General features: G+C 40.3%; 1 protein-coding gene across 2 annotated transcripts; it reads right to left on the reverse strand.

Moving 5' to 3' along the window:
- Positions 1–86: 86 nt before the first annotated feature.
- On the reverse strand, positions 87–27,601 carry NUCKS1 (nuclear casein kinase and cyclin dependent kinase substrate 1). Of its 2 annotated transcripts, none has more exons than XM_040636520.1 (7): positions 27,331–27,601; positions 10,495–10,544; positions 8,169–8,274; positions 5,440–5,495; positions 3,371–3,523; positions 2,422–2,568; positions 87–1,363 (listed from the first exon to the last, which is right to left on the reverse strand). In XM_040636520.1, the coding sequence occupies exons 1-7, from the start codon at positions 27,345–27,347 to the stop codon at positions 1,164–1,166; spliced, it is 729 nt and encodes a 242-aa protein (XP_040492454.1). In that variant the 5' UTR covers positions 27,348–27,601; the 3' UTR covers positions 87–1,163. The 2 variants fall into 2 exon arrangements, with proteins under 2 accessions (XP_040492454.1, XP_040492453.1); XM_040636519.1 differs by having other exon boundaries at positions 2,422–2,571; positions 27,331–27,598.
- Between the last annotated feature and the right edge of the window lie 392 nt (positions 27,602–27,993).

A 27,993-nucleotide genomic window follows, 5' to 3' on the forward strand; every position in this document is an offset into this window, starting at 1 on the left:
GGTTCATGGGATCTGAATGCACATTTTTGGCATAAAAGAATTTCAATTTCCTATTTTCATAAAGGAAAAATCTCAAGTCTTTGTGATTGAGTTTCACATTAATTGGTACTTTATTTGCTTAAAACCTAAACATTGTCAGTTAAGAAGAAATCCACTCTGGTATAGATCTTGCCATTTAAATTCTAGGGTTCTTTTTTTTTTTTTGATCCTTGGTTAAATTTTATCCAAGAAACAGACTAGATACATATATATTTAAAAACATGAACCATTAGAGAATGAAATAGGAAATCAAGAGTGATTTAAGTTTTGGTGGCCTTTTTTTTTTTTTTTGCCTTTTTTTTGTTCTTTTAAAGTTCCTGAAAGGCTGTAGCAGGATAAAAGGATCACTGGCTCCGGGTCTCTTTGAGATAACAAGTGATGAAATTAAAAAAAAAACCAAAACAAAAAAACCCTCAAAACCCAAAACCCCAAAACCACACGCTCAAACAAGGTCAGGTAATACCATTCCCTGCCTTGCCCCCAAGGTAAAAAATACGAATACTTTTAGTAACAATTCAGAATTCATCTTTATGTCCTACCTGCCCCATCAATGGAAGTTTAACATCATGATTTTTTTAGACATCTATACTTATGTATATAGACATATAAACTTGTATTAGATGACAATTGATTTTTTTAAGTCCAGGTAGAGAAAGAAGCAATCATTTTTAACTAAAACCCTTCTACGTTTTTTGATTATGGTTCAACTTGCTACCATTTAGCAAAAAGCAAAATTTCCATAGTGTTCATCTCAAATCTTATTGCTTTACAACTGTGGTATACCTTCCATTAAAAATAAAAAGGTGAAGCAGTCAATCCAGTGATTACTTTTTGACATGGCTTTCATTGGGAAGGGGTGGGAAAGAGGGGTGATGGCAAAGAGAGGACCAAGGGACAAAAAGGTAAATTAAACTTACAATGGTTTTCTTAAAAAAAAGAGAGAGAGAGAGAGAGAATATGTTATTTTCAAGAAAAGGAAAAAAAGCACTGAAAGCCCATGAGTCAAGCCATAGCCAAAACCATGTTCTATCTTAAGTAGGTTTTCTTTTTTTTCCCCCTTTTTCTTTTTTCTTTTTTTTTCTCTTTTTTTTAATAAAATCTCTCCCCAAACCATGATCACTTTTTTAATCCTCCCCAGACTGGGCTTCATCTTCGGACCCTTCGTCCCCCGATTTCTCAGGTGGAGGGCTTGCGGAGGGCTTCTTTTCTGGAGGGCTTTCTGGTTCCTCGTCTTCTTCTTTGGGAGAAGGAGTCTTTTCCTTTGATGCCTTTGAAGCTGTGGGGCGACCCACCTTCCCTTTGCCTTTCACAGGGCTTGGCGTCACTGGAGAAGAAAAATACCAATGTGGGGAAGGGAAGAGAAGATCTTTGAATAAAAATCGGCTATAAAACAAAACAAATAAAGACCACACCCCAGCTGACTAAAACTCAAGGTGGGCACTGGTTCCAATCACTCCTGCCAGCACTATGGTGCTGTTATACGCAGTAACGTTTGTAATAAAGGAACAGGGTGCTGCAAAACTGCACACCATCCTTAGTGGCTCGTGAACACAAGCTGTTCATGATAAAAGTCATGTTTAAAAAGCGGGTCAAAAAGAATGGATACAACAACGTGAACAGAAACTGGAGTCATCAAATTTAAAAAAAATTTTTTTCTAAGGATGTGTCATTTATTTTATTTTTTTTAAGTAAACCCTATGCCCAACGCGGGGCTCGAACTCATGACCGAGATCAAGAGTCGCATGCTCTACGGTTGAGCCAGCTGGGTGCCCTCATCAAGGAACTTTTGACAGTTCCATTATTCCGAGCAGTAAGAAATGTAAAAACCACCAGTTCTATCGGCCAGGAGAAAAACAAAGCAAATCTAGCTTTCTGATTTCCCGACAAACGAGCTGTGACTAGGACAGTATCTGGCACCCCACAATGGCTCCAAGAAAATGAATCCAGGTTGCCAAGTGTGGTTTTATTCTAGCACAAGGATGGTGTAAGGATCAGACAGCAGTCCTGGAACCTGTGGTTACAGGTGTGCATTTTCACCAGGTCAGGTCTTGCCTGGCCGCTGGGGTTGTGATGCGGGCGGGGAAAGCGCAGGCGCGGCTCTGCTGCTGCGGGGTTCCTGCCGCCGGGTCGCTGCCAACCCTGCTGCGGGAGGGGGCAGCCGCGGGATGGGGCTGCGCCGCCGAACTCCTGCAGGGGCCACGGGCCTTACTAATAAACAAGTGATCCTTCCCAGTGTGGAAGACCGGAGCCTCGCAGAACTCTCTTATTCTTGTGAGGTATGTGGCCAATGGCAAGCCCTCATGAAGAATTTCTGTAGAGAAAGTTGATTGGTTCTTGAAATTTTTCAAAGCAGCCATTTAATTTCACTTGTGCACAACTCACCTGTGGCCTTTAGCCTGGGTTTGGGCATTTTCTTTTCTTTTCTCTCAGGTTTGGACTTCTTAACCATCTTTTTGTTTTTCTTTTTTGAACTGCCATAGTCACTATCATCATCGTCTTCCATTAGGAAATCTTCATCGCTGCCAGAATCTTCTGAGAGGAAAGAAGAATTTCAAAGTCCAACTTAATGTATACATCCTCCCAAGGGAACGAAGGGAGACAGCGCTAAGCATGACGGGAGGAGGGGATCTGGGAGTCAAACACTCTTGGATTCTGGTGGCAGCTGTGCGGCCAGTCTGGCTGGAGTCATCCCCAGTCCCACGTGTAGAGCGGGGTTAGCACGCACACCAGGGCTGCACCACTGACTTGTTCAAAGAGTCGGTTGAAAACAGGAAGAGATAAAACTTAATCTGAATAAAAACTGAAGCCATCACATAGCTTCTTTTTTTCCCAGCAAATAACTTTTGGTAGTTCCATCATTCCCTTGTAGTACTGGGGAGACCACGGAAATGAAACGGAAACAATTTAGTGTTTTTGGCCCAACTACGAATAAATGAAATTAAAGCTAAATACAAAGCAAAAATACATAGTTTATTAATCTGAGTAACGTGTGAAACACCTACGTTCTGCTATTAACATTTTTTTTGTTGTCAGGGGAGGACGTCTCTACCTTTTGCTCCCAGGCCAAAATACAAATCCTAATCACCACACCCACCATGTAACCGTTACTTTAACAACTGTTTGTTTAGTACTTGAGTTCCAATGACGGACATCACAATCAAGAGGAGCCGTGAACCTTTTAAAATATCAACCAATATCAAAAACACCCATTTCTTCTAATAGCAAACATCTAATTGGAGACACTGGCTGTAACCTTTAGCGGCCACAACAACGCAGAAGAAAAGGTCACAAACTATGATCACGACCCAAGTAACAAGACGGCGCCACGTACTCTCCTGGAATGGTGCCTCCTCCTCCTCCTCCTGCTCGTCCTCACTGCCCACATCTTCCATGAGCATCTCTCTCTGCTTGGAAGCTGCTTTAGAGGCGGCCTGTCGCTGCTGGCGCACATTTTTATGATCTTCTTTCTCATCTTCGCTGTCCTCTGTAATATCAGAGTTACAACGCAGCGATCAGAGAGCTGTGCATTTATCTGACAGCTGACTAGAAGAGCCAAGATGAGACAGAGCCTGCGGCTTCCCCTCATTCAGTGGGGTAATTGTATCCTTAACAATTCCTACCAAATACATAAAAGAGGAGCTAAAATTCAAAGAATGAACTTAAAAAAGATTATGTCCTCATTATTGCATAGAAAATAGCATAGGCATGTAGTTTTAAGTAATCATAAAGCTGAATTTAGGTGTGAATACATGCTTCCTATACTGTATTTTAAACTTGTATATCACTGCGTCGCCCGAAAATGATCAATTACATTTCAATTGACGTTCACGGTTTTTAGAAACTAAAGTTAGAATTGTGTGTGTGTGTGTGTGTGTGTGTGTGTGTGTGTGTGTGTGTGTGTGTGAGAGAGAGAGAGAGAGAGAGAGAGAGAGAGAGAAAACACTAGCAGGGGTGGGGTGGGGGTGGGGAGGCAATCTAAAAGCAGGCTCCACACAGATGAGCGGTTCCCGATCTCAAGACCCTGAGATCATGACCTGAGTCGAAAGCTTTAACGAACTGAGTCACCCAGGTGCCCCTAGAAAAATATTTTTAAATAGAAAAGGGGAAGACTGGCTTCCAATGGTATTATTCTAAGTTATAAAACATATGTGTTTTCAACTTAGGCAGTCAGATAACAGGCTAGAAAAGGAATGAAAGCAAACAGCTCAAGGGAGTGAATTCAGTGGAACTTTGTCTACCCTCCACATATTAGCTAACAGCAATCTCATGTAGAGGGAGATCCAGGAAGGCAAAAGCAGGGGAGTGTAGGTCAAAACTAAAGTGGTTGGGAGCAATACGGAATAAACCCTCAATACTGAGAAGAGTTAAATTCAGAAATATAAATACCAACAAGTAATCAGGATTTAACATTTCATTTGGCCATGGAGTCTCTATTAATGCTTTTGTGTTAAAATTCTTACTGAGAGGGGCGCCTGGGTGGCACAGTGGTTAGGCGTCTGCCTTCGGCTCAGGGCGTGATCCCGGTGTTATGGGATCGAGCCCCACATCAGGCTCCTCTGCTATGAGCCTGCGTCTTCCTCTCCCACTCCCCCTGCTTGTGTTCCCTCTCTCGCTGGCTGTCTCTATCTCTGTCAAATAAATAAATAAATAAATCTTTAAAAAAAAAAAAAAATTCTTACTGAGAAAGCCTTCTCTGTGGCTACTGTTTCAAAGGACTACTTGCCAGCTGAAACAGGTAAGTGCAAAACTACCCTTTGCTTGCTCTTTACCCCAGAGTTCATCACTGCCCCCCCCTTTAGAGCTCTATGTCTCTTGGTGTTATATATGCTCTTTTAAATCTATTTAGTTTGGGGGCGCCTGGGTGGCTCAGTTGTTAAGCGTCTGCCTTCGGCTCAGGGCGTGATCCCAGGGTCCTGGGATCGAGCCCCGCATCGGGCTTCCCGCTCTGCGGGAAGCCTGCTTCTCCCTCTCCCACTCCCCCTGCTTGTGTTCCCTCTCTCGCTGGTTGTCTCTCTCTCTGTCAAATGAATAAATAAAAATCTTAAAAAAAAGAAAAACCTATTTAGTTTGATGTCTGTTATTTGTTCATGTAAGTGGTTGTCAATGTTAATTATGCATGAGAATAATCTGTAAATATTTTTAAAAAACAAAGCCCCAATGTCCCACTGAGACCTACTGAATCAGAAATCCTGGGGTGGGACAGAGCGTGTAAGCATGTTAACAAAAACCCTCACAGGAGACTGTAGCAAGCCACGAGCATTGAACTCTTCAAAGATGGCAACCTCTTTGTAATGCCAGTATTTACAACAGTGCCTGGAATTATTATAAAACCACTTATTAAAATGTCCAATGAATAGAGATATGAATCAATCCCCTATTATATTAAAAACTGTTTACTACCTGCTGAGTGAGAATCATCCTTCTTGGTCTTCACATCTTTTTCTTCAGAGTCCTCACTAGAAAGGGAAGGAGGGGAAAAGTTTAAAAATCTTAGATCAAAATCTAAGTGAACATAGATCCCGGTGTCTCTGACAGGGAAGACCACTGAAGAACGCCTCTGTTGTAGATGTAACAGTCAAACAGACGCTGAGGAGTGAAACTGCTTCTATTATTTCCCTAACTTTGCAGGCATGCTAATGAATACGCACCATTTTATCTACATCTGGAAAATACTGTTTTCAAAGACCCAAAGGAAAAAAAGAAGGTATCTCAACACGGCCTGAAAATGTCTCACCTGTGGATAAGGCCTGGTTCACAAGAACATTTAATAATAAAAAACAATTCTGTTGTCAGAGGCAGAGTACAAAAATACTAAAAACAAATTACATAACGTGTGAATGTTGGGAAAGTAGGCAATTAAATGGATAGCACCAAATATAGACGCAAAAAACACCTAGAACACAATTATTAGAGGAAACCAGAGTGCAATTATATAAATTACAATATCCTTGAAAATTTATCTAAAACAAAATGAAAATAAATCAACTAACTATCTCCTTATATTTTCTGCCTCCAATATTTGTAATACATCAGAAACACCAACACATAGACCTGCTTGTATCATGGAGAAAATAAGAGTCAGCTCAAGATCACTGCAAAGTAAAATAAGGAGACGGTGCTTCAAAGTTCAATGGAAAGTTTTATGAAACAGTTTTTTTAAGTCACAAAGATGCACACTTTATGTCCTTACAAATCTGAACTGGGGAATCTGGGTTCTAGTGTCCTGTCTTTGTCATTAATTAGTTGTATGATCTCAAGCAAATCACCTCGTACTCCTCAGTGCTAAAATTTTATGATTCAATGAGAATTGTTTCCAATAAACAAAAAAAAGAAACGCTCATACATAAAAATTGCCTTCATAGCTTTTTCAAACAGCAGGTCTTGTAAATCTCTTTTGGTATTTCCTATAATCTAGACCACACTCAAATGACAAACTACCAAACCAAGATTCCTGAACAAAGAGAAAAACCAAATATATTTCTTTACTAAGCAATCTAAGACACACTGTAATTCTGGAACCTGTGACTATTCTAAATGTTTTTCTGCAAAATAAGCACTGAATTCACAAGTCACAATGACGAAGAACGACTGCTTTCTCTAGTTCTTTTACTATCGGGTTTATAGGGACCATTAATCCTTGAGTCCCATTACAATAAAGTCAAGTAAAAGCTCAACTTTTAAGTAGAGACCAATAGAAAACTCCACACAACAACGGTCTGAGGGAATAAACTGTACGAGGCAGTTAATATAAACGGCAACAAAACCGTATTTCAGCCACTCCTGACACTTAGGAAAGAAAAATAAAACCGAATGATTAGAACAAGGAAAACTCTAGGCTAGATATGAATTATATTGATGAGACATTTTAACAGGCAGCAAGGGACAGAGAAATTCATTCCTAAGAGAAATCTAAACAATGAATATAACGAAAGAGAACCGCAACTGGGCTGTTATACAAAACTGGGTTAGAGAGACAGACTACAAAACCACGAAAGACTTGTCTTCCACAGCACAATCTTGTCTGATTTTTCATCAAAACCACGTCTCTGAAATTTTCCAGGAAAGAAAATATTGGAGGTAAATATTGTTATTTCTACAAATTTAGCATCTTGTGAATTCAGAATGCAAAGACTTCCGTGTGGGGCTTTATTTTGTAAGATTTTAGTACTTGAAGGTAAGTATCTTGGAAGAACTGATAAGAAAGATTTCATTTCTTTGAACTCTCCTACTTAACAGTAGTATTTGGAAGTAGTATTGCCTAATGGTTAAGACGTGGACTTTGGAGTCCAACAGACATGGTTCCAAAACCTGGTGGTCCCTTTGCTGGAAAACCTTGGATCAATCGCTGGACCATCTCTAAACTAGCAGTACCCTAATAAAGGTGTTACGAGTACTGAATGAAAATGAATATAAAGTAGCACATAATAGAGACTGGCAAAGAATCATAAATGGTAGAGGTCATCATCACCACCATCACCATCATTAAGAAGGTCTTACAGTTATGCTACACGAAGTATGAGAGTGTGTGGATCCATGATCGCAGAGGCAAAAATTATAATATCCTAGCTTCATGAAGCAATTACAGTCAAAATCACAGCTCCTGTGAACTTGTTTATAAAACTAAAGGAAAGGGGAAAAAAAAAACCCATGAATGATTAAGGTATCTGAACAAAGGAGAACTGATTATAGACAGTAAAACTCAGCAGGCTACACAACTTAGGATTCTAAAAGCTTTAGTTACGATTCTGCCAGTGCCGGGTGACTGAAAGGGAGAGGTCACTCATTCTGCTAGCACTACGATGAAAATGTCAATACTAACGTTAGGTAACAAATTACATACTTAAACAATCTCTCTGCTTATGTTCGGAGGTCTGAGGCAGTGACAAAGGCATTCCTGGAGATCACCTTGGATTCCAGGTTGAGTTCAAGTAAGCCTCGTGACCTTAAAGAGGGTAACGTGCAGACTCAAGAAGCAAGGCCTGAGATAGTAAGAAATACGCAAAACAACATGAAATGGACAATAAGCACTTTCCCAAAGTAAACAGAGATTCCACCAATTCAGAAATCAGAGACCACCCTCACCTCCAGTGGGCCAGAGTAAGCAGGAAGAGATTAACAATGCCTCTTACCTATCCTCCTGTGAATTCTTTCCAGATCGCCTCTTATTTTTAGCTTCTCGGGGAGATGACCGAATTTTCTTAGCTGGAGGGCCTGAATCTCTTCCATAATCTTCATCTAAACAGAGCATTTTTCAAATTCAATGAACTATATTATGATTTTTACATGTAGAAATCACCACTGCTTATTTTGGGAGATAAATATCTCTCAAGCTATTGAAAAGTGAGGGGGCAGGATTTCCCAAATAATTTTCTTTCATTTTTAAAAAATAAATTGTTTTCTACCCCAGTCCCTTTTAGTCCTCATGCGTTTACTTTAATATACCCATAGCCAAATATCTCTTTACCATTTCATACCCTTTTAATTTCTTAAAGATATTGCCATGTTTCAACATCTTCCTATTTACTTGAAAACTATTACAGTAATAAAGCAATACAAGCATTTTAGAATGTAGAGAACCCACAATTCTACAATCCTAACACAATTACTGTTATCAAGTAAATTACTTTTAAACTGCAGTATTAAATGCAGCATTGTGACACTTGAGGAAAATCCCTCCAATTTCAAAAGTCCTATAGAACTAAAGAAAATTATCCAATCTTAAAAATGGATCATTTCTTTTTTTAAAGACTTATTATTTATTTGAGAGAGAGTGTGACAGCATGAGGGGAGAGGGTCAGAGGGAGAAGCAGACTCCCTGCTGAGCTGGGAGCCCGACGTGGGACTTGATCCTGGGACTCCAGGATCATGACCTGAACTGAAGGCAGTTGCTTAACCACCTGAGCCACCCAGGCGCCCCTAAAGACTTATTTATTGTAGAGAGAGGGTGCACATCATGAAAGGGAGGAAGGGCAGAGGGAGAGGGAGAGAATCTTCAAGCAGGCTCCACGCCCCGCGCAGAGCCCGACGTGGGGCTCAATCCCACAATCCCGAGATCGTGACCTGAGCCAAGATCAACAGTCAGATGCTCAAATGACTGAGCCACTCAGGTGCCCCCAAAATTGACTGTTTCTAAAACTGTTTACTACACCATTATATTAACAGGGGAGAGATCTGGAAGTAGTCTGAAGCTTCAGCAAGTAATAAATGGTTGGACACATTATAAATTCCATTATGGAATATCACACAACCATTAATAGGAGTTTCTCAAATAACTTTTATTAACAGGAGAAATATACTCATAAGTAGGAGTGGGATAGGAGGGGGACAGAACCCAGAATTCTACAGCAAGACTTCAACTACATTTTTAAACAAAAGGTTAAAATGACCATGTGTTAGCCAAGGGACCTTGAATAATATTTCTGCCTCAATTTCCTTATCTGTAAGCAATAACAGTATTCCCCATTTTAATAGGACTGCTCTACTAAGGATTAAATGAATAAATGCAAATATTTAGCAGCATTTAATAAACGTTAGTATTTCTTCTGGGAGGTTGGATTATATGTTATTATTCTTCTTTACATTTCTGCATTTTCTAAGTTTTCCCAAAGTGCACATATTACTTTTATAAGTAAAATTAGATTAAAAAAAATAGTAAATGCATCTGGAAAATAATGAGAGTAAGGCATATTCTAAAGAAACCGTTTACAGCTCAGATTTAAGACATACTATTCAGGGACACCTGGGTGGCTCAGTTGGTTACGTGTCTGCCTTTGGCTCAGGTCATGATCCCAGGCTCCCTGTTCAGCGGGGAGCTTGCTTCTCCCTCTGCCTGCCACTCCCTCTGCTTGTGCTCTCTCCCTCTGACAAATAAATAAATAAAATCTTAAGAAAAAAAAAAAAAAAAGACAGAGGTGCCTGGGTGGCTCAGTCAGGTAAGTGTCTGCCTTTGGCTCAGGTCATGACCTCACAGTTCTGGGATTGAGCCCCGCATTGGGCTCCCTGCTCAGTGGGGCGTCTGCTTCTCCCTCTACCCCTCCCCACTGCTTGTGATCTCCCTCTCTCTCTCTCTCAAATAAACAAATAAAATCTTAAAAAAATAAAAATAAAAAAAATAATAAAAAAAGATATACTATTCATTCCATGACAAATTAGTTCACAATCCAAGATGTTTCACAAAATACTTTCATCTTACCTTATTATGCAAAAAACTTAAACTAATATAAGGTATGAGTTTTGCTGTGATTATAGCTGGAGACACTATCAACTAATAAATACTACATCCGAATTACTGAACATTTAAACTATGGAATCCAAAATCAGAGAAGAAAAAAATTATTTAAGTATTTATTATCAATGACTCACTAAGGAAAGTTAAAATCCATTCAAGTTCAACTTTTGTTTTGGGTGACACAGAGCCTGACATAATTTACAATTTATTGAAATCATGAAACTTACCAGCATCATCAGATTCCTGAAACTGTGAATAATCAACGACCTTTCTATTTCTGTAGAAAGAAGAGACTCTAATTAAGATAATAAAAATGTAGGACTTCACATGTTGTTACAGAAAAGCCTAGTTTAAACCAAAAGTATTTCAAACTACAATTCTCCTACAACTCATCTCAATGATAGCTCAAATACTAGTCTCTCCCTCAAAACCTCCCACCTCCCAAAACACGCTTAAACAGCAAAATGAGCCAAACTACCCTATGTATTCATTAATGACACAGAAATATCACATGTGCACCAAAAACTGTAAATGTTTTACATTTTTATTCTTACTGCTATATACACATACACGTGTATACCTGATAAAATTATTACTGTGTTTTTTCAAGGCAGAGTGATTTTTATATAATAGTTACACTATAATATACAAATTACGGTGACAGTAGATTAAGCCTTACATAGAAGAAACAACTGATCCATTCAGAAGATGCTTTTTATTAAATGGTCCATAACTAAAAATATGAAAGTCTCACAAATTTAGGTATCTACTTGACTCAATGATTTTAAGTACTTCCTATTAGGTAAGGCATCTTTAACAACTTGAACCAATCTTAATTTCCATTTTCCTACTTCATACTCTAAACGTTTTAAATTCCTCCTTCAGAGATATATAAAAGCTTCCATGTTAGTATCCAAATAGCCTGGCTTTCAAAAGAGCCTTCAAAGTACTGTGCCATTTAGATACTGAATAAGTGAACTGAAATCATTAAAAGAAACACGCCACCAACTACACTTAACCCTGAGCAGAGGAATACTCCTAACTTTATAGATTAAGACGCCATTTATATCCAAAGACAGGATGCTCAGAATTCAAGCATACATACAATTTGTATGTAATATGTGAAAATGAACGGTATAGGAGTGAATTCTGAAAACATGGGGCTTAGATGTGGAGGAAGGTACAGACATACCCTTGGCTTTGGAGAAGATAGGCTCTTACAGGGATTTTGCTTCTGTTTTTCTTTGGTCTACCAGCAATGAATTATCTTTTCATCGTACTGCCTCAGTAAGTCAAGATGCAAAACTATAAAATATGCTCTAAATATATTTTGTTAAAAGCAGCTGATTCTATAAACAAACGATACCACTGTATTAGGAAAGTTTATTTTAAAAACATCACTATCAATTCCACTTATATGAGATATCTAGAGCAGTCAAATTCAGAGACAGAAAGAATGGTGGGGGCGCATGGCTGTCTCAGCTGGTAGAGTGTGCAACTCCTGATCTTGGGATTTTGGTTTGAGCTCCCCATGAGAGGTAGAGACTACTTAAAATAAAATCTGGGGCGCCTGGGTGGCTCATTCGGTTGAGTGTCCGACTCTTGGTTTCTGCTCAAATCATGATCTCAGAGTCTGGAGAGTGAGCCCTGCAGCTGAGTCGGCTTGAGATCCCCCCACCCCCACTTGTGCGCATGCTCTCTCTCAAATAAATATACAAAACCTTAAAAAAAAATCTTTAAAAAAAGAAAAAGAAAGAGGGATGGCTCAGTGGCTCAGTCGGTTAAGTGTCTGCCTTCGGCTCAGGTCATGATCCCAGGGTCCTGGGATACAGTCCTACATCAGGCTCCCTGCTCAGTGGGGTCTGCTTCTCCCTCTGCCCCTCCCCCCGCTCGTGTTCTCTCTCTCTCAAAAATAAATAAATAAAAATAAATAAAATTAAAAAAAATAAGAATGGTGGATGCCAGGGGCTAGGGGAAGGAGAGAGTAAGTTAATGCCATGTATGGAGATTGGGTGCACAACAGTGTGAATGCTTGCAACACTATAGACCCGTACACTTAAAAATGGTTAAGATGGTAAATTTCATGTGATTTTATCACAATTTAAAAAGAACAAAATAAAATGTTTTCTATAAAAAAAGACTATTTGGGGGGCCGAAAATTAAAAGTCTACTGTGTTTTAACAAAACAGTGATTTTTAATGACAGAAACTATGAAAACCAGTATTATGACTATGTTCTGTATTATTTAGGATCAAGAAAAATAGGACATGTAACCAGAATAAGAAAGTATCCAGAAGAGGGAGTCTGAAATCTTAATCTCTTAACAGTTAATATACAGGTTCTGAAATTGCAAGCACAGTAATTCTAGTTTATCCATGCTGGTGGGATTGCAACTGCAATAATGGTACAATTTCTGGGTACCATCTACCAATAGATATATTCTGTGAGACTATATGAAGAAGGGTAAACAGAGCGGCAAAGGGTAACCAGAATGGTGAAGGGTGTATCATATGAAGAGCAACTAAATGAACTGCAATTTTTAACTTGCCAAAGAGAAAACATGTTAGCTACTCTAAAGCTTTGAAAACAAAGGAGCAATAAACATACTGGCTTACTAGCTTCCCGATCAGAAGATTACGTGTGGGTTCAACATAAACAACTTTGTAACAGTTTGCTAATGATAGTTACTTCCTTAGTCTGTCACTAGGAATACTCCAGAATGGAATTCTAAAGTAAAAAGTATAGAATCTTTGTTAATAGGAATCTTGGGTTCTAGTTCTAGAACTTCGGGCAAATCACATAATTTCTCTGGGTCTCAGATCCTTCTCTGCTGGAACTGATGGCCTAAACTGCTGGACAGATCTAAAAAGTTATCTATAATTTTTTTTTCAAGTTTAAGTAATCTCTACACCTAACACAGGGTTTGAACTCATAAACCCGAGATCAAGAGTCACACACTTTTGCAACTGAGCCAGCCAGGCACCCCTATGCCATAAATTTAAATAAAATTATTATTGTAGTTCAAGGAAAAAGTTTTCCTCAATTGCAAATGGTCAACTATCATTCTGTGTATCACACATCTTAACTCATATCACTGTACCATTTGTTTTCTTCACTAATCTGACCTTCTTGAATGGTCTTATGTCCATTTCCCCCCCACATTTTTCTCTTTTCTTTCCTTCCTTCCTTCCTTCCTTCCTTCCTTCCTTCCTTCCCTCCCTCCCTCCCTCCTTTTTTAACCACAGAGCAAGGTAAAAAGCAGACACTCAAATATTTCTAATTTTTTGCTCTTAGGGCCAAATTTAAGAGCTCTGTTAGAAATCTAATTTTAGGGGCGCCTGGGTAACGCAGTCGTTAAAGCGTCTGCCTTCGGCTCAGGGCATGATCCTGGCGTTCCGGGATCGAGTCCCACATCGGGCTCCTCCGCTGGGAGCCTGCTTCTTCCTCTCCCACTCCCCCTGCTGTGTTCTCTCGCTGGCTGTCTGTCACATAAATAAATAAATAAAATCTTAAAAAAAAAGAAAAAAGAAAAAAAAAAGAAATCTAATTTTATAAGATACTTGAGAGGATAATATCCAATCTCCTTAAAGTCTTTGAAGGCCTTATCTTTTGCCACTTAATCAAGCAACCCAGAGGTTTGTAATTCCTCCAGTCAGGTTGTTTCATACCAGTTGGTCATGCTTCTCCTTGGCCTACATTGCTGCTTGCATCACTCCCACTCATACAGGATACAACCTCGCCCCTCTCAACACTTTAATCCTTTACTGATAGTATAACTATACAATCTACTGAATTTCTGTCTTAGCTAAATGTGAACTTCTTGAGGACGGGGGTTGTCTCTCCTACATTCACAACACCAAAATCAAGAAATGCATTTGATGAGCAAATGGACTTGGCATCTGCAAAGGGTCAGGGTGGGAAAGGGTATCATGAGACAGGATGTATGTGGCAGGCTTCAGCCTATCAGACACTTATTTCCCACTGCCTTTAACAACAAAAGAAAATTTCGTTTCCTCCATATGAAAAAACTAGTTATATTAAACCTAAGAAATTAAAAAGGCAACTATTTAGTACATTTTCTCCTATTCTAGTTTTCAACAAGCAGACCTACCAAAAAAAAAAAGCCATGTAGACTATACTGATATTATAGAAGTAATCAAATATAAATTTTTCAAAATTAAATTCAGAGGCCACTCCCTCATTTGAAACACAAAATATTTTACCTGCAATTATGTGAAAATGGCCAAAATTATCAGAATTAGCTGATGAACATAATAAATGTCATTTATCACAGAAACTATAAAATCCAAGTTAAGCAAAACATAAATATAGAAGTAAATCTATCTTAAGGATAACGAGGCCAAAAAAAAAAAAAAAGAATGCATCCATCTATAAATGTTAGATGAAAAAGAAAAAAATAATTTAAATAAAGGATCTGTGATAACAAGGGTCATTCATAATAACTCATTATAATGATTTATAATAATAATTTGGTTCATTTCCTGCTTTCTAAAGATGCTTCAAAACAAGAGTAGAAATACTATTCCATTACTTGCAGATTTACCTTGCTTAGGCTGGAAATCACTTTTAATGAACGTACACTAAAAATTGAGGAGATATAATAGGATGGAAACACAACATTTATGAGTAATATTTAAGTCTACAGGCATGAGAAGTTCTACTTCGAGTTAAAAACAAAAAAACATCCTTACTTCCTCAAAATACCATTCCTGGAATTAAATGCCGAAATTAAACCAATCCTTCAGTGTAAAATGAGCACCAACAACTAGGACAACAACTAGAACTGGGAGGACAACGCAAACTTTCACTATAGCATAGAAGGTTAAAAACACAGATTTTTGAAGTGGGTTTAAATCCTGGCTCTGCCACTTACTAGTTGTATGTCCTCTAGCAAGTTACTTCCCCTCACTGAGCTTCAGTTTCCTCATCCGGAAAATTGGAATAACACCTATCTCTCAAGATTGTTGTGAGGGCCAGCTACAGAGCCAAGCAATAGAGAGCAGCTATCATTACCTGCAAGCACTAACTTGTTCCACCAGAACACCACTGCAGTTTTGAACATACACAAGTAACACTTTTAATTATTTGAACATGATGATTTACTGTTTTAAAATATGTATGTCCTAGGGAAAATCCGTGTGTAACTTTTGACTCCTCCCCCCAAACTAAACCACTAATAGCCTACTGTTGACTGGAAGCCTTATCAATAACATAGCCGATGAACACATATTTTGTATGTCATACGTATTCCTACAATAAAGTAAGCTAGAGAAAAGAAAATGTTATTAAGAAAATCCTACGGATGAGAAAATAGATTTATAGTATCGTGTTGTATTTACTGAACAAATCTGCATAAAAGTAGACCCACGTAGTTCAAACTCAGTGTTCAAGGGGTCAACTGTATAGGAACACAAAAACTTCAGTTAAGTGCCTGCTCTTAGTTTAAAAACGTACATGCTCTGTCTAGATTCTAAATGTCCCTTGCTCACAATAAACCAATTCCGGCATGATCACCGGAGGGCTCTGAGATGAGAAGTCCCAGCTTTTGCCTCAGGTTAAAGCGCAAAAACCAAGGGTAAAGTGGGAAGCCAAACAAAGAACACGAAAAGATCCGGTTTTGGCACCAAATGTGGGTAACTCAAGCAACTGAGAAGCAATAGGTTTCTTCCACTCTCTTACTCATCAACTTCTTTCTACTAAATACTGAGAAGTCTACACCCAAATGCTCTTTCTTATAGCAGCGACTGTCTAAGACCAAAACAATGATATTCGTGAAACAAGAGGTACCTCCAACCAACATTCTAAAAAGTCAAGGATCAGTGTTTGAGTTGAAAATTATCACAACTTTGAGATGTTACCTAACCTTCTCTTTTTTTTTTTTAGAGGCGGAGACAGAGAGAAGTGAGGATGGGGAGAGGGAGTGGGTGAGGGAGAGAGAACCTTAAGCAGGCTCCATGCCCAGCGTGGAGACCAACGAGCCTGATGCTGGGCTCGATCTCACAACCCTGAGATCATGACCTGAGTCGAAATCAACGGTCTGACGCTCAACCAACTAAGCCACCCAGGCACCGCCGCCCCTCCTTTTAAAAGTAAGCTCTTGGCCCAACGTAGGGCTTGAACTCATGACCCTGAGATCAAGAGTTGCATGCTCTACCAAATGGGCCAGCCAGGTGCCCTTAAGCCTCTTAACTTTACAGATGAGAAAACTAAAACCACATAATCCAGCTCTAATTTATAACAAGCCTGCGCATCAAAATATGGAGATGGGTAACAAGGAAGTTCTGGGGGAGGAAGCAGAACTTCCAAATATAACTAAATTATTGACACCCTAAGCTTCATACTACTTGAAAGCACAAAACCATTTTCTCAAGGCAAACTGGGGAGTCTTTTAGTACATCTATTACATTATTAAGCTCCATCAACAGAATATACTCTCATTTTTACCCTGAAGTAGTTCTGGTCAATGCAGGGAAGAAGAATAAAAAAAACCAATCCACCTTGCTAACTTTCTAGAATTTAACAAGTTCCTCATTAGGCACATTTGAAATTTGAGTTTTGAGAGACCTAAAATAACCAACATTGCTCTTTTCACTAATCACCTGGGTGGTAAACATCACATTCAGTCAGATGAATGAGATCCTGTAGAACAATGTTTTTCAATTGATAGGTCACAACCCACGACTGGGTCCTGAAATTTATTGGTGTATAACCAGCATTAAAACAACAAAGCAAATCAAAAACATCAGAGAAAACTGTACTTAAATAACAGTAAGTTCCTGAAGCTTGTTTCAGGTGTTTGTGTTCTTGTGTGTAGTGACCTCATCAAACAAGTTTGAGACCCACTGTTTTAGAATAAAAAGTGGATTGCAAAAAGAGATTTCTAAAGTCCTTATTATTTTTACCTTTACAAAAAACAAGTTGTTAATGATCCATGGCAGCAAAAGAATAACATCCCTTCCTATTTTAATTTCCTACCTTTTTAAAAAAATTATTGAGCAGGCTCCACGCTGGCTGTAGAGCTCAACATAGGGCTTGACTCATGACTCTAAGATCAAGACCTGAGCTGAGACCAAGAGTTTTTTTTTTTTTTTTTTTAAAGATTTTATTTATTTATGTGACAGAGAGACAGCCAGCTAGAGAGGGAACACAGCAGGGGAGTGGGAGAGGAAGAAGCAGGCTCCCAGCAGAGGAGCCAGATGTGGGACTCGATCCCATAACGCCGGGATCACGCCCTGAGTGGAAGGCAGACGCTCAACGACTGCGCTACCCAGGCGCCCCGAGACCAAGAGTTTTAACTGACTGAACCACCCAGGCGCCGCCCCCTTTAAAGGACTGATTGACTGATTTAGAGAGAGGGCGGTTGTGTGGGGAGGAGCAGAGGGAGAGGGAGAGAGAATCTTAGGCAGGCTCCAAGCCCAGTGCAGAGCCCAAGGAGCCCGTCTCGGGGCTGGATCCCATAACCCTGAGATCATGACCTGAGCTGAAATCAACCGACTGAGCCACCCAGGTGCCCCAGGTTTTATTTATTTTTTAAGTAATCTCTACCCCCAATGTGTGGCTTGAACTCACAACCCGGAGATCAAGAATTGCATGCTCTACCAACGGAGCCAGTCAGGCACCCCTAATTTCCTATCTTTTTAAAACACTTATTTTTTCAAGCTTAAGCACTCATAAAACTTATCTAAGTCTGGTGGCCAGTGGTAGGGCAGGAGGTATGGTGATATGGTGATGATGACGACACCAGGTGTATTATATGTACTAGAACTACTGGACTTCAGACAATCTAATCCAATCTTATCCCAAACTTGTTATCCTAGCAACAAATGTCCCTAGAAGGGAATCCTGAGAACCTCTCATGACCTTCCAAGGCAGCCTATTCTAAGAAACTCCAATAATAAATACTTCAAGAAGGTGAAATCTGCCTGTAAAGTCCACTCACCAGTTCTGTCATGTCTACCTCCTGGATTACCATGTTTAAATCTAACGCCTCCTCCAGAGTAGCCCTTACTTTATACGGCAGTTTCCACTTTTTCTTCAAGGCTCAATACTAGGGTTCCTTCAGCTCCTCCTCATGACTTATTCCAAGCATACTCCTGACCTAGTCGTTACCCCGCATACCACCCGGGATTTAGTAAAGTCTATCAAGAAGCGCCCCAACCTAATCATAACAACATAATATGGTTTACAAAGGTGTATGTGGAGGACAGAGGGAGATCAGGATTACAAACTTCCTCCTCCTACCCTACTCCGTGTTCATACTAACGCAATCCAAGATCTCAATTGCCTTTTGGGCTGTTATATCACACCATGTACTGGATGTTGCAATTCCATTAACTAAAGCCTCCTGTTCTCAAGATCTAAAACCTTTTTGTACTTCAACATATTATTTATATTTCTCAACTTCCCATTATCTGCAGACTTACTCAACATAGGCCAAGAACAAAGTCCTTTAAGGCATTAGTGGAAATATTCTTTCAGGCACACCTCAATCTATTCATCTGCCTTCTCTGGGTATGGGTACTGAGGTCCAAGTCCTTCACAGTGAACGAGCATTCTGCCTACATTTCTTCATTTTCCCCATAAGGACCTCATGTGAAACTCCGTCCAAATCCCTGGTGAAAGAAAAACTCGTGAAAGGGGGCTCGTGGGTGGCTCAGTCAGTTAGGGTTCCAAGTCTTGACTGCCACTCAGGTCATGAGATTGAGTCTCAAGTTGGGGCTCCAGGCTGGGGGTGGAGCCTGCTTAAGATTCTCTGTGCCTCTCCCCTGACCTGCCCACTCACTCTCTAAAAAGGGAAGAAAGAGAAAAAAAGAGAGAGGGACACCTGGGTGGCTCAGTAGGTTAAGCGTCTGCCTTCAGCTTAGGTTATGATACCAGGGTCCTGGGATCAAGTCCCACATCGGGCTCCCTGCTCAGCAGGGAGTCTGCTTCTACTTCTGCCTGTTGCTCCCCCTGCTTGTGCTCTCTCACTCTGACAAATAAATAAAATCTTTTAAAAATTTTTATATAAAAAAGAGAAACACAGTATTTTTACAGTATTCTTTTACTCTAATTAAAAAAAAAATGGGTTCGTTTAAACCAATGATAGTTAAGCTTTTAAAAAATAAACCTTTTTTGTTTGACCGAAATATTCCCAGGAACCACAAAATAAAACACAGCTAGTAAAAAGTAAAAGCAGCATTACAAGAGCATGAAGTTGTCTTATAATTACAAATTTAAAGAATTTTCTCATTATAGATTTTCCCAACTTGTGTTCTGTCAAGACAGGTTTTCTAAAGATTTCCTGGCCAGATCAATTTGGATATTATCACCTCCTTAAACAAGTGAAAGCTCTGAAAGTCTTGCATTAAAGAAACCTGTGTAAATTTCGTCTCTAAAATTACCAATATTTTAAAAACAAAATGTGAATCCAATGCTTGAGATATCCCCGAAAGCCAGCATTAGGAAGACTACTGACCCGAGACTGGGTTTTTGTTAACCCACGCTGAATTTAAAATCATCACAACAGTAGTTAGTATGATGCACCAGATACTTCACCTCAATTCTCATTTAATCCTCACAATCTCACAAGAAGAGCTAATAAACGTGAATTCAATTTTATCTGAAGAATCTAATGCTCAAATAGGCTCAGTAACTTTCCTAACACTGCAAGTTATTAAGTAGTAAAGCCAATTTTCCAACTCCAGCCCATCTGAACCAATACTCCACAAGGCACTGTTGTTACCTGTACCACCTCTCAAACCTTCCCTTCCTGATCGTTCACAAATCAAACTCCTCTACAGAATGGAGACCACGAAGCTTCTCCTATCTACATAAGGTTCCTGTACCACCACACTACCCCTTAAAACTTAGGACATTTGTCTCTCTCCATTCTTCTATTCCTCAAAGGTTATTCATATGCCAAATTTTCTCAGGACATTAAGAACATTAGTTCATAAAAGTCAGGATACCTGAACGCAATTAAGGGTAACTTCTTATGATTGTTTCATTCATCTTAAGTTTCAAGTTCCTTTTGGCTAAGATTTATTCCTTTGATTGTATCTTGTTATCGTTCTGTTACAACTAAACGCAAAATTCAAAAAGTCACAAGATGCAAGAAAACAATAAGTAAAATAAAGTGAACATTATAGGAAAGCACTCCTAGGTTTTTCAGATGGTGTTTCTAATTTCTGCAGAAAAGGGGAGTGACGGCGTTTTGGAGGATGAGCCAGGCAGGTGTTTATTAGGTCACTGTCATACTCCCCTACCAAATCTTTTATCCACTTGCTCATGTTGCAGTCTAGATGAATAAATATTAACTCTTATATGACACTTATTCCCAAAAAATACTCAAGTTCCACCATACTCTCTCCATATAGGAAAATATTGTTTAAAGGTCACAAACGCAAATTTCAGGGAGTATAAAATAATAAATAAAATGGGCTAGAATTTTCCCAACATGTAAGTTGAGTGTAAAACCTATGCATTTAGGTCAGAGAAACCTCAAGGCGGTCAGACTGAAGGGGCCTCAGATGCGCACACTACCCAGTAGAGTCCTGTCTGCAGCAGTGTCTCGGGAACCTCAGTGGACTCTTGCAGTTGTCTTAACTCAACCACCAGGCACAAATCTATCAGGTTTAGTGACTTATTACAATGAAGGCAATGGCCCATCAGAAGTGTGAAGTACCTCACCATACAGAGGAAAACAAAAGCATTTGGGGAAAGGTAGATTTTAGGGGAAATTTAAACGAAGCAGTATCTTGATAGGCTCAAAGCACAGGGAAAATGTGTTTAATGGAGTTAACATCTGGTCTGACCACAAGTGGGTCCTATTTCTTGGCAGGGAAGTTAAGCTGGCTGTGGAATTGGGTCTAGGAGCTCCTCATCTGAGGCTCTGAAGGTGTAAACTGAGTTCTCCAAGTCAAAGGGACCTAGCTCTGACGGAAGTGTGGTGTTTCATTCTTACTACTTTCAAACAGCAAAGTTTCTGATAGTCTCTGCTTTGAGAGAATCATTTCTTAGGAGGAAAGCAGTAGTCACTTGAAGGAGGATTGTTTTAAGTCTTACAGCTACAACTTATCTGTGGAAGACAGCCAGCCATGTTTGTTATCCCAGCCCAATGAATGGCAGAGTGGATTTTTTATTTCTAGGTAGAGCTAATGTTTACTTTCTCAAGTAGTTCATCTTCTGGGTCATTTTAGCTTGACAGATGAAATCTCCTTGAAGATCACCTTGCTTAGCAAGTAACTGGAGAGGTGCACAATTCAAAAAACAGACGTGCACGAAGCAGCACCTGAAAATATGCAACACGAAGCACAAACCCTCTTTGGCAACCTGTGGTCTCTTTGCCTGAAGTATTTCAAAGACCTGTAATTATGGCTATTTAGATAGTAGTTATCTAAAAATATGGCAATGCAATTCTCTAACCATCAGTTCTACTCAGAATCTAGATAGAAATAGTTTAAAAAACAAAACAAAACAAAACAAAACAAAGGGATGCCCCAGTTTGACCAAAGTGGCTCTATGCTAAATCCAGTGTTTTCTATTGTGCACAACATGGCAGTCTGTTAAGTGCTAGCTCTAGTCTCAACAATCCCAGAAGTTACTTCTTCATAATCTGGAGTAATGAGGTCATATTTATTTCTATCTTTGCAGCTGAGAATTTAAAGATGCAAACAGAAGTAACACTTCACAGCATACTCAATAGCTTCATTATTATTAAGTTCAAGTAGTCAAAGTTTGCAAAGGAATCCATCTGGCTGCGCATGCAGGCTCTAATTCTTACTACCTCCAGAGGAGCGCCAATCACAGGACTATGAGTCGTGTCCTAGAATTACACAGTACGGTGGTGACCTTGTTTTGTATGTCTGGGGAAGACAGGCCATATACAAAAATAAATAAAACCCATTGCCCTCTCTTTATTCAAAATTACTTTTTCCTTATTAATTTTATTTCTAGAGTTGAAAGAAACCTATGAAAACTGTAAAATGCTTCGTAAAGGCAAGCTACTATTATTCTAATGGAGTTCAACATATCTCCATTATATAAACCTAAGACCAGAGCCTACATTGCCTGATCCCCGGGTTTCTTTCTCTGCACCACGTTACCGCCCCCCAACAATTAGTTTTATTTAAAACACTAAAAATTCAACCACTTACCTTAGTTTGTAACTTTTGTCAAGTTAAATCAACTCCAATTTTTAATCAATCTTAATTTTCCTTCTAATTTTAACACACTAAGTTTTATAATGGGTGTTAACTTTCCATATGCCATGTTTTTTCTTTGACCTTTATTTTTTTTTAAAGTGAGCTCTACATCCTATGTGGGGCGTGAACTCATGACCCCAAGATCAAGAGTCACATGCTCTACTGATTGAGTCAGGCAGGTGCCCCCTCTTTTTGTCTTTTAATGTGATGTATCAGTTATAGATTTTAAGTTTCGTTCCTGGACAAATCCTACTTGATCATACTTATTTTTAATACACATTGGATTTGGTTAGCTAATACTGTTTGGCGTTTTTGCATCTATACTTGTATGTAAAATGGGTCCATTAATTTTTTTGTAGTGTCCTTCAGGTGGCTTTGAAATCTGTTCACTTAATTTAGTCAGGGAGATTAAATGCCCTTGTATTACAAAATGTATACACACTGAAAGCAACGTTCACATTTCCTCCAAGTGTCACACTATTTCACTGCTTTTCCCACTCAAGTTATATTCCTTTAACTCTGTCACATATTCTCCTATTCCTTCCAAAGAATTTTTCTCCCTTGTCCCCCATTTTAAAGTTGGTCCTCCCCATCAAAGTCCTATTATGAACTGTAACCCCTTCCAAAGACGGCAAAATGCACTATTACCATGAGAAAGAATAACACCCTGTGGTAGTGTGTCTCATGGGGAAGATCACATTGGTTGTGGGTTGGTCACACTTGGATTTGAATTCCTGCTTCACCTCTTCATAGGTGAACCGGGCCTGTTAACTTAGCCAAGCCTCAGCTACCTTACAGATGAGATGGGAGTAACATGCATCTTGCTTGAAGCGTTGTTTGAAGAATGTGAAATATGTGTAAAGTTTCTGACAGAAAATTTGGCACAAAAAGTTGCTCAGTAATAGTTCTTTTGAGTTTTGATGTGATTTTATCTTTTCTAGATTGAAGGCTGAAAAAGTACTTCTGTTAAAGGTCCACAATCTCTAATCCACAATTTAGGAATTCAAAAAATTCTGAAAACCAAATATTGCAGGTTTACCTGAACAATGAGAGGGCTTTTTAGTTGCTTTTTTTTTTTAGTGTGAAAATTCAGTTTTATTACAGAGATATTAAGGTGTTTGATTACAAAAGTACTACTGTGGAATTCACTGGTGATGGCCCGTTAATGCACAGTACAGGCACCATTACTTTCAAAATTTTTGAAAAAACTGAACTTCCAAAACAAACATGGCCCCAGTGATTTCAAACTACACAGGGACTGTGGACCTATACTACATTCTATGTGGAATCAAATATAGTAAATGCAAATCTAGTAGAAAGGAGAATAGCTAAAACTCATGCAGTTTAAATACAGTTTTGCTACTATTTCTATACTTTAATTCCTTTGGCTCCAAAGTCATCACTGGTAAATTGAAGGGACTGGACTTATGAGTTCTTTTCAGTTTTTCAAAAACATACATTTAGTTAAAAAGTATCTCTGAAAATAGAGTTGAACAGAACTGCTCTTATTTAAAACATTTATTTAAAATAATTTCATATTAACCAGCACGAACCTATGCTTTCACATCTAAACTTTCAAAGTTAAAGGTTCCTTGCAATCTCAAGTACTAAACAAAAGCCACCAGATATCAAGTACATTTATGGTCCGAAGAAAGGAGCAAACATTGATCTGAATGACTTGGATCATTTTCAATAAGGGAGGAGGATCTTTGGAGAATATACTAAACTGAATTTCGAGAAACCTGGTTTCTAGTCTGGGCAAGTCAGTAAATCTCTAAGCTTTCTTTCTCATCTTTTACAAGTAATAGCATTTTCCTTCCTTCCTCACAAGAATCACGAAAAGTACTTTGAAAAGTTAAAAAAGTGCCGTACACTACAACAGCATCAATACTTACCAGGCCGAAGGTAAAGCGATTATTATTCAGAAAGGGTGAGGATAAGCAGGCCTGAGAATTAAGAAATCTAGGTTCGAGGCCCAGCCTCTGCATCCAGGGTATGATGCAAGGCACTTCACTTGTCTGGGTCCCCATTAAGCCACTTGTAAAATGAATTAGCCTAAATTTCTTTCTCGCTCCAAGACTATAATTTTATGCTATAAAATTGAACCCAAGGCCTAAAATATTTGAGCTCTCATTTATACACAATGAGTCAGATGCTGTAAAAGGTAGAACAGCAATTCTGTGTGAACAAAACTACTTAGGTGTGTTGCACACACCTCTATGCAAAAACCTGCTCCTGCTTATCAGTTCATCATTCCCTAGACATGGAAATTGGTGTCAAGTAGCCATTAGTACATTTCTAACTCTTCTTTCAATGCTCAGGTTAGTATTAAAATGAAAATGAATAATACTTACAGTAAATATGAACACAAGAAACATCTCCAAAATTATATATAGGCCCTAAAGGGCAGAAACATGCCCCAAAAGAAGATGCGCTGACACTTATTTTTCAACTTGTGTTTTTTTGGGTTTGTTTTTAAACAGGTTGATCATTCTGATATCTGGTCAATGTCTATCATTAATTTTTTGTTAAATGCCCTCAGGTATAGAGATTTTTCATTTTACACCTTGGAACAAAAGCACTTCCCTAAGACAGGACTTTTTTATTGCAAAATTTAACAAACCACCAAACTCAAGTTTAATTATTTCTGCTTTATTATTGGTCATGAGTATATTAAAAACTTTTTAAAAAGTTACAAAGACTTTAATCACTAAGATATATAATCAGAAACCAAGTTGCTTTAAAATTAATAATATGAAAGTGACCCCAAAAGCCAATATATTAATTTCATTCTTTAATTAGGGGCAAATAGACAGTTGAAAATACTTTTAACAACATAATGAACAAGAAAAAATTTGTGAAGTCACAAGGCCTCCAAAAAACGGACAGACCCATGCTCAATATAACCCCACCTGGTGATATAAAAAAAAAAAAAATCAAGGTTTTCAAGTAAAAAAAGGTTCTGTTCGTGCTCCAATATTTAAATCTGGGAACACAAATTCAGGCAGATGAGTATAATAAAGTCACAACAATAAGATAAAAAGTCATCAAAACCTAGTGAACCGAAGTTGAAAGGTATAAAAAAATAGTCCAATTTCACCACACAGTAATTTACTTCCAGAGACAGGAGATCCAATCCAGATGAATCAAATCTTTATTACGATATTGTCTACTTAACCTGATCCTAAAGAAAATATTCTACATAAATTGATGGGATACATTGATCAATTTTCATGCCAAAAAAAAGTATGCATACTATAATGTGAAAAATCTATTCAGACTCCTTGCCAGAAAGTGGGCAAAACTCTTCCCGGTGGCGATGATGAGTTATCAGAGATGCGGGTAGAAATTAGAAGGCAGAAAAGCAGTCAGGTAGTTAGTTAGCACTCTCCTCATGCCCACCCCGAGCGTAGAAGTATGCAGTCCCATACCACCACCAGTTGGAGACGGATGATCTAGTCAGGAGATAGAACGGTGTGGAACACAACCCTTTCCCGGGTTCCAAACCTCTCTTTAGAGCTCTAGGTCAAAATACTTCCGTTTCTCACAAAACTTGGAATGAAGAAGGGGAAGCAACAACTGTTAAAACATTTTAAATCTAAACCTTTACCTATTTATCTAGAAAACACTATGCGAAGCAGCCAATTCCTTACATCGAAAGCGTCACGGACATACATTAAAAGTAAGTTATTTGCAACAGCTCTCCTTTTAAAGGCCTCAACACATTGGATTAAGCCACACCCCTCCAAAAATGGCACATTCCATACAATAGCCAGGAGGACGGCAAAGGGCGATTCCACCGTCCGCTGGGGAACAGCAAACTTGTTGAAATTCTCAGAATCAAGTCTATTGGTTGCCTGAATCTAGTCCCTTTATTATTTCGGTTATTTGGGGGATAAGAGAGGGTTACAAAAACATCCGAGACACGTACGCCGAGTGTGCGTAGAGACAGGCAGCGGGAACGAGAACCACACGGGATTTGGGTCGTGCTGTTAACCCGCACCTTCCTGAGCAGGGACATTTCCCCGAGGAAGGACATTTCTAGTCGGAGGGAAACAGCGAGCTCGCTGTGGGGGAGGGGAGCAGTTAACCCGCTCCGAAGCGTGGGGGGGGGGGGCCCGCTCCCCCCCCCCCTGGTCCCGGGGGGGGGGGGGGGGGGAAGCAGCAGTCATTATTTTCCAGGGCCCAGTCCCGAGCTCTCACTTTTGCCGGAGGGGAAAAGAACGGGTCCCGCCCACGCCCGGCCCAATCCGGGAGGCGGGGCCCTGCAGCGACCCTGGAGGACAGAGGCGGGGCCGGGTGGCAGTGCTGCCCCTCCCCCTTTGTATGGAACACCCCCGTCCGCTAGAGAAAGAGGGCTGAGTTCCCTCACCCCCACGCAAGCAGAGGGGACAAGGGGCCACACGGGCATCTTAGCCCCTCCTCACTTAAGGTGGGGTGGGGAGCCGAGCCCGAGTCCGACTCGGCCGGTCCCCTCGCGGGCTCCTAGGGGTTGGCCCCGAGGAGGTGGGGCCTGGTGGGGACGCTGACTTCACACCCCTCCCCCTCCGGCCGCTGGCGGTTCAGGGAACACCCCGCCCGCTCCAGTGCGGCGGGTGGGGGAGGCAGCAAAGCAGCCCGGAGCCCTGCAGCGGCGCGGGGCGGGGAGGAGCGCGCGCATGGGCGCGCGGCCGCCACCCCCGCGCAGCCCCGCGCGCCAGCAAGGCCCCCCACGCTCAAGGGCGCGCGCGGGCCCCGAAAGGGAGGAGGCCGCGCGTGGCACCGGAGAGGGCCGACTGCAGGCTTCTGTCCCCCAGTCCTTCACCACTCACCCCCAACCCCCTCCATCCCGCTCCAGGCCTCGGACTCCGCACTGACCTGACAGGCCGAGACATGTTCGCTGTCGAAACAGGACCGAGTCGAGAAGCCAAAGACCAGGACCCCCCCCACCCCGCGCGCTCGGCGCCCCACCCCCCCCAACTTCGGCCGATGGGGCCGCTGCCGCCGAACCCCGAGCTGCTGGCTTCTCAAACTCTGCTGCTTCTTGGTTCAGGGCCCCTTAATCAGACGAGCCCCCCGCTCCCCCGTCTCTTCAAAATGGATGAATCAAACCAGCCGAAAATGCGCCAAAGCCGCGGTGCAACCAAACCCACTAGAGCCTGTGGGCTCCGCCCCATCACTCCCGGTCATTGGCGGTTTCTGCCAGATGCGCCGAGCTCATTAGTCCGTTTGAATCATCACGTCTCCCAGACCCCGCCCCGCGCACTGATAGGCCCCGCCTCCTCCGTGGGGTCCTGTTAGTCAAGATGCTCTGAGAGTGCACGGCCGCAAAACAAAAATGGTCGCTGCTTGGCCCGCCCCCTGGTTTCCACTCCGGAATTGCAGATTCGTTTTGGGTCGCATCTTGGAACGACTAGAAAAAAAGATTTACATAGGGTTCAACGTCATTTAATGGTAGTTTAATGATGCTTCATTTTGCCTGCCTTGATCATCTAGAATCTGCACTAATAGAAAAACCCGTGGGATAGGCAGCTGATTCGT

The sequence above is a fragment of the Ursus maritimus genome, unplaced genomic scaffold (assembly GCF_017311325.1).
Source record: "Ursus maritimus isolate PB19 unplaced genomic scaffold, ASM1731132v1 scaffold_2, whole genome shotgun sequence".
NCBI classification, from domain to species: Eukaryota; Metazoa; Chordata; class Mammalia; order Carnivora; family Ursidae; genus Ursus; species Ursus maritimus.